Consider the following 6,362-nt stretch of genomic DNA (forward strand, 5'->3'; position numbering starts at 1 on the left):
ATCCAGGCCCCCACAAACTCACACTCTACTGAAACATAATGCAACTAGACCGTCCTCAAACGTTCACGTGCAAACAAGTCACCAGGGAATCCTGCAGGTCAAGGAAAGGCCGTGAAATTCTGCATCGATAACACGCCCCCAGGAGACGCTGATGCTGCTGATCTGAGGACTGCCCTTTGAGCGACAAGGAATTAAACGACTCAAAAACAGACAACCAAGGGCTACAGTGAACTGCAGCTCAGAGGTGAAAGAGCTCGCTGAAACTCCCACACCTAAGTGGAGTCGCTGGGATGTGACCCCAGACACATCTAACTCCACGTATGCTCTCTCCTGCCTCCTGAGGGAGAAGGAAGGGCACAGTGGGAGGGGGTACAGCAGCCCTTTGATCCAGCTTCAGGGAAAAACTGCCCAGGCTGCATCTTAGTGGATGAACACGGGTTTCTTTGGCAAAGAGACATGGCTGGGAGGAGGCTCCTAGCACCGTGACTGGCATAAAAACCCAAAGGGTAAAGGGCTTCAGATTAGAAAGCTTGGATTTTTTCTTTTCTTTTCTTTTCTTTTCTTTTCTTTCTTTCTTTCTTTCTTTCTTTCTTTCTTTCTTTCTTTCTTTCTTTCTTTCTTTCTTTCCTTCTTTCTTTCTCTTTCTTTCTTTCGAGAGCTAGAGAGAGAGAGCACATGCATGGCGGCATGTAAGTGGGGAGAGGGAAAGAATCTTCAGCAGCCTCCACATCCAGCCCGGAGCCCAACGTGGGGCTCCATCTCACAGCCCTGAGATCATAACCTGAGCTGAAATCAAGAGCTGGATGCTTAACTCACTGAGCCACCGCTTTTAATGCCGGATTTTAATTGCCGGGATTTTAATGCCGTTCCACCATTTACGAGCTTTTATCATTTCAGACAACTGACTGAATTGTGCTGTGCCTCAATTTCCTCAGCTGTAAAACGGAGGTAACCATAGTAGCATCTACCTCACTGGGTCGGTGTGAAGATTACATGAGACGCTGTGTACGAGGGGCTTGTACCTGCATCACTGTTGGCTCTGATTTCACGGTAATTGTCAGTGTAATGGATGAGTGATGGAAGGGGCAAGGGCATTCCAAGCAGAATGATTCCTCCTGGGTCTGGCCTCCTCAGGGCAGGGGACTGAGAGTCACTCCAGTTACTGTCCATCAGGACGGACAAACGATCTCACCCTTTCTGGGTGAGGAAGGGGCTAGTTGTATTGTTAGACACACACCCCAAGGTTTGGAGGACAACCGAGGTGCCCATGGCCTGGGAGCACCTTCACATCTCTTGGCTCAGCTCCTCCTGATGCCTCCAGAAGGGTAACAGGACTCACCATCCCCATTTTACAAGTAGCCCAGAGAAGTAGACTGACTTGCCAACTATCTCCCTGGGTAGTAGAGGCAGAGAGGCCAATACTCCCTGGGCAATACTCTTTCCAGAAAACCCTGTAGCACCGTCTCAGGAGAAAAATCATCAACACCCCCACACCTGCAGGGGCAAGAGCTATAGGATTTCCTGCCTCCGCCAAAATGGTCATGTTCACTATCCACTAGCACTGATCAAGAAATGGAGCCTTTCAGCTGTCACGGTGACGGTGAGGACGCGTCTGGCTCTGCCCCTGATTCAGGCAGAAAGATTTCCTAGGGAGAAGTTTGAGGGTAGGTGATCTGGGGTTTAGGAGAAAGCAGCACCTGGAAGATAATCTCTTACCCTAGCACAGCCCCTTCCTGGTATGCACAGGGGCAAACACACACGGGGTGCAGCTGGACCTCCTACCTAGTAGACTGCTTGGCCAGCATGGCCACATAGGTGACCACAAAGCTCTGAAACTTGGCCCGCTGCTCCTCCCAGCGATCGTCCACCGAGTAGTAGTTGGGCAGGGGTGCTCCAAACAGGATCTCGCTGCGCAGGAGGGAGCTCTTGAGGTTTTCTGCGGAGAGGCCCTCGTCCACATACCAGTAGAACTCGGGGTGAGTCATGGCCAGCTCCAGGGAGCCTGCAGGGGTGGGGGCCCCAGGAGCTCAGAGGGGCAGCTTCCCCCAGCCCTCCATCAACGTCACCCTGCCCGACTCCTTTCTCACGATGGAGGAAACTCCTCCTCAGGCTGCCTCCAACTGTCCCTAATGGGACAGGGTGAGGGTTTAAAGAACTCACTGCCCGGGAGGCAGCAGCCCCCAGACCTGCTCAGGCAGCTCCTGATAAATTCACGTTTTATTTGCATGCGAGCTTCACCTAATTCCAAGGCTCAGTCGTTGCAGTCCTAAAGCTCCACCTTCCCGTTCCGGTCCCCCTCTGCCTAGAACCCTGTCCACGGGTCCCTTAGGAGTCACACCCAAGCCCCCGCACCCCGCCCTGCACCCATTCTCTAGCCTCCTTCAAGTCTCATCTTCCAAACTGCCTCGACCCAACCCCACGCTGGTCCCCCTCCACCCCAGTCGGCCGCATCTTCTCTGAGCGATGCCCCATCCGTCACCGCACCCGGGCTTCCCGCTAACCAGCCTCACGCCCGAGCCCCCACTCCATGCTTTCTCTAACCCCCACCGCCCCCAACCCGGGTGTGCGCCCAGACCTCCCTCCTGTCCCCCCGGAGCCCCTCTCGCCCCAGCCCTTGGACCTACCACCTCCGGGTCAGGTCACCTCCTGGCTCGGCCCGCACAGCCCAGTCCCACCGCATCCTCCAGCGGTGAGATCCAGGCCAGGTTTCACCTCTTACCAGCCTCCAGGAGGCCCCGCTCCCTGCAGGCCCCGCCCCCCGCGGATGTCCGCCAGGTCCTGGCCCTTCTCCCGGCCTCCAGGGGGCCCGCCAGGCCCCGCCCACCCAGGCCCCGCCCCCCGCAGGCCCCGCCCCCGCCCCCCGCGGATGTCCGCCAGGTCCTGGCCCTTCTTCCGGCCTCCAGGGGGCCCGCCAGGCCCCGCCCACCCAGGCCCCGCCCCCGCTCACCGCGGATGTCCGCCAGGTCCTGGCCCTCCTCCTGGCCTCCAGGAGGCCCGCAGGCCCCGCCCACCCAGGCCCCGCCCCCCGCTCACCGCGGATGTCCGCCAGGTCCTGGCCCTCCTCCCGGCCTCCAGGGGGCCCCCAGGCCCCGCCCCCGCCAGGCCCCGCCCCCGCTCACCGCGGATGTCCGCCAGGTCCTGGCCCTCCTCCCGGCCTCCAGGGGGCCCCCAGGCCCCGCCCACCCAGGCCCCGCCCCCCGCAGGCCCCGCCCCCGCTCACCGCGGATGTCCGCCAGGTCCTGGCCCATGCCGTCGTAGTAGATCTTGCCGCCTCTCTCGGTGGGGAAGAAGTAGGTCATGAGCGAGCTGGGCGGGGAGCAGTAGGAGTAGGAGCCCAGCGGCAGGTCCTTGAGCACCTCGTGGGGCTTCCAGCAGAACTCGCGGAAGCCCGGGTGGTCCATGATCTTGCGCTCAACCTCGTGGATGGTGACCAGCCGCTCGCTCGTGAAGATGTTGCGCTCCGCGTCGCCGCGCGCCAGGAAGATGAGCTCGATGCGCCAGTGCGCATGCGTCTGCGTGTTGGCGCTCACGTACGAGCGCGAGTAGTCCCAGCGCGAGGCCCCTCGGCGGGCCCGGCTCTGATTGGCCGCGGCCGCGGCGGGGGGCGGGGCGCTGCGTCGGCACCGCCCCCCCTCGGGCCGCCGATTCAGCGGGCCTTCGCCCTGGTTGGCTGCCTGGTCCCGCGGGGGCGGGGCCTCGCGCCGAACACGCCCCCCGCGCCCGGCAGGTGGCTCGTGGCCGGGGTCGCCCCCGGGGGCAGCGCGCGGGGACCGGGTCGCCGGCCGAGAGCGGTTGCCCAGGTGCAGCAGCTGCAGCTGCTCCGAGATGAGGCGCTGCAGCGTCTCGGAGGTGAAGTCGGCCAGGTCGCGCCGGTTGCGCCCCCAGGACCCGAACTGGGACTTGAGCGCCAGCGCCAGGGCGTCGAAGCGCTGGGAGGCCTCGTGGTTGCGGATCTCGAAGGCGTTGTAGGAGATGTCGATGTCCAGCGGCGGGTAGTAGAGGAACATGAAGGCCGACAGCGCCATGGGGATGCTGCAGCCCAGGAAGAGCACCAGCCCCGCGCAGCACGGGTTGGTGAAGGCCCAGCCCAGGGTGCTCCAGAAGCCCGAGGCCGGCGGCCCAGAAGGCCAGGCCCAGCGCCGCCAGCAACACTGCCCCGCGGGCTCGGCGCGCGGCCCTGCCCGCGGGGCCCTCCCGGAGGCCTCGCCCGCCGCCTCCTCCTCCTCCTGCTCCTCTTCTAGCCACACGTCTTGCAGCAAGGGGTCATCCTCCGGGTCCATAGCCTACAGGAGAGGGAGAGGGGGTCAGCAGGCTGCAGGGAGGGAGAGGATGGTGCCCGCCCCGGTACCCACCGCCCACAAACACTACCACGGAATTGCATCCAGCACACATTCACCTCCACTGCACTTAATCTCTGGGGCACGAGACAAAGAAAAAAAAAATGTTTATTTGCCCATCACCTCCCGCAGCTAGGTCTTGGCTTTCAAGGTCACAGAAAAGGGAGCAATCACAGCCCAGGTGCGAACGGAAGACACAGGTCCTCCCCACGGAAGGGGACGTCACGTATGACGGAAATCGTGGGCCACGCAGGATGTCCCAACTCTGGCTTCACGCTCGGATTTTAGAACTCCGGGCCAACATGAGGCGTCTCTCACTCCACCGTAACCTCTCTTATTGAACCAACGCCGAAGTACCTTGCGGAAGTTACCAGGGTAGAGGGGAAAGAACAGGATCTTTGGAGTCAGATGGACCCGAGTTTGGGTCTCGGTAGTGTGGACGCCGGCATGTTCTCCGAACCTCAGAGTCTTTGTGTATACAATAGAGGTGGCCCTTCCCGCCTCCCACGACGGCGGGGGTCAGAGGGGGAAGCGCTCTGCAGTCTGTGTAGCATGTTATTATCTGTCACTTACACAGATTTCTTTGCTCCCCTCTGGGAGCTGTAACGTGCTCAGCCAGGGCCCATGGGGCTGTGCCCGAGCTGGCTGCCTGTCACAGCTCTCCTCAAGAACTCTCGATGGCTCCCCACCCCCTCTTTGGGACGCCGCAGCTGCAGCCACTGTTTGTCAGGCTCGGGCCACTTAACATTCAGCTCCAGCAACATCAGACCTTTGGGCATGAGCAGGGGCCGGGCATCTGTCTCCCCAAGACTTGGGCACAAGCAGCAGGAGGGCCTGGCAGGAGAGGGCAGGCTGGGCAGCCTGAGGACTCCAGCAGGGTGGCCCGAAGGCAGGAGGCCTTCCAGCATCCCCGGGCATGGCCTGTCCCCCTTGTCCCTCCTGTCCTCTGTTTGGACGGAGAGAGACCCATTATCCAGTTAGACGCCAGGCATTGAGAAGAGGAAGCTAATTATGCCAGAGCTGGCTAATTAATGCTGCCTTTCCTATTAACATTCTCTAGAGTGCTCCATTTCAATTAGACGGTCTGTCCAGGAAGAGAGGGGGCTGCCGACAGCCCAAAGAAAGTGAGGAAGAGAGGGTGAGGGGAAGGAGGGAAGCAGAGACAGAGAGACAGGCAAGGGGAGATGAGAGACAGAGACCGTTGGAAAGAGGAGCCAGCGGGGAGGGTGGAATTGGGTGGCGGTGGGCAGACAGCGATGCAAATAGGAAAGCAAAGGGACAGAGGCACAGAGTGGGGCAGGCGGGTGGGTGGGTGGGGGAACAAGGAGGGCAAAGCAGAAGACGTGAAAGGGAGAGAGGCCCCGAGGGGGCGGGGACTGCTCCCCGAATATGCAAGATGCCTGTGATGGGACAGCCAAAGTGCACTTGCCTGCCCCAAGCACGCCTGCCACGGGGATGCTGCGGGGCCCAGTCTGCACCCGCAGAAACTCCTGAGCTCGGCCTCACCCCGCATCCAGAGGGCGGCATGAGGGGGTCCTGTGCAGGTGGGGCCGGTGGGAACCGCGGCCCCACTCCCAGCCTGGGGAGGAGGATGCCGACGCCACTTTCGCCTTTTTTCTGGGGTCCATGTGCCCTGTCTCCAGCTTTTCGGGGTGTACAGTTTACAATGTGTTGATGTATGAGTGGGGGGGGTCTGAGGCCAGGATTCTGGGTCACAGCCGCACTCTCTGAGTGGTGTGGGATCCTCTCAGCCACTCTTCCCCAGGCGTCCGGGTCTGTGGTCTGTGGCCGTGGAGGCAGAGCTGGCTGCAGACCCCAGCTGTGTGGCTTACAGCAGGCTTACGAGCCTCAGCTGTCCCACCTGCAGAATGGGGCTCACGGTACCCCTCACAGAGGGGGCTGGATGACATCCACAGGGGGTGACCCCAGCCCCCAGCCACCTCCTGTGAGACCCACGTGGCCCATTGAACTTGCTGCCGTGATCACAGCAGCATCCCTCATCTCGTGTGCTCTTCTCACGGGATG

At 61.3% G+C, this 6,362-nt stretch overlaps 1 protein-coding gene across 1 annotated transcript in view; it reads right to left on the reverse strand.

Annotated features, from left to right (window-relative positions):
* DISP3 (dispatched RND transporter family member 3) overlaps nt 1–4,280 on the reverse strand; it is a 29,039-nt gene extending 24,759 nt beyond the window's left edge. The window contains exons 1-2 of the mRNA XM_038532028.1: nt 3,221–4,280; nt 1,783–2,002 (exon numbers count right to left, since the gene is read on the reverse strand). Coding sequence (XP_038387956.1) covers nt 1,783–2,002; nt 3,221–4,280 — 1,280 coding nt within the window. The remainder of the gene's footprint in view (nt 1–1,782; nt 2,003–3,220) is intronic.
* Between the last annotated feature and the right edge of the window lie 2,082 nt (nt 4,281–6,362).

This window comes from Canis lupus, chromosome 2 (assembly GCF_011100685.1).
Source record: "Canis lupus familiaris isolate Mischka breed German Shepherd chromosome 2, alternate assembly UU_Cfam_GSD_1.0, whole genome shotgun sequence".
In the NCBI taxonomy this organism is placed as follows: Eukaryota; Metazoa; Chordata; class Mammalia; order Carnivora; family Canidae; genus Canis; species Canis lupus.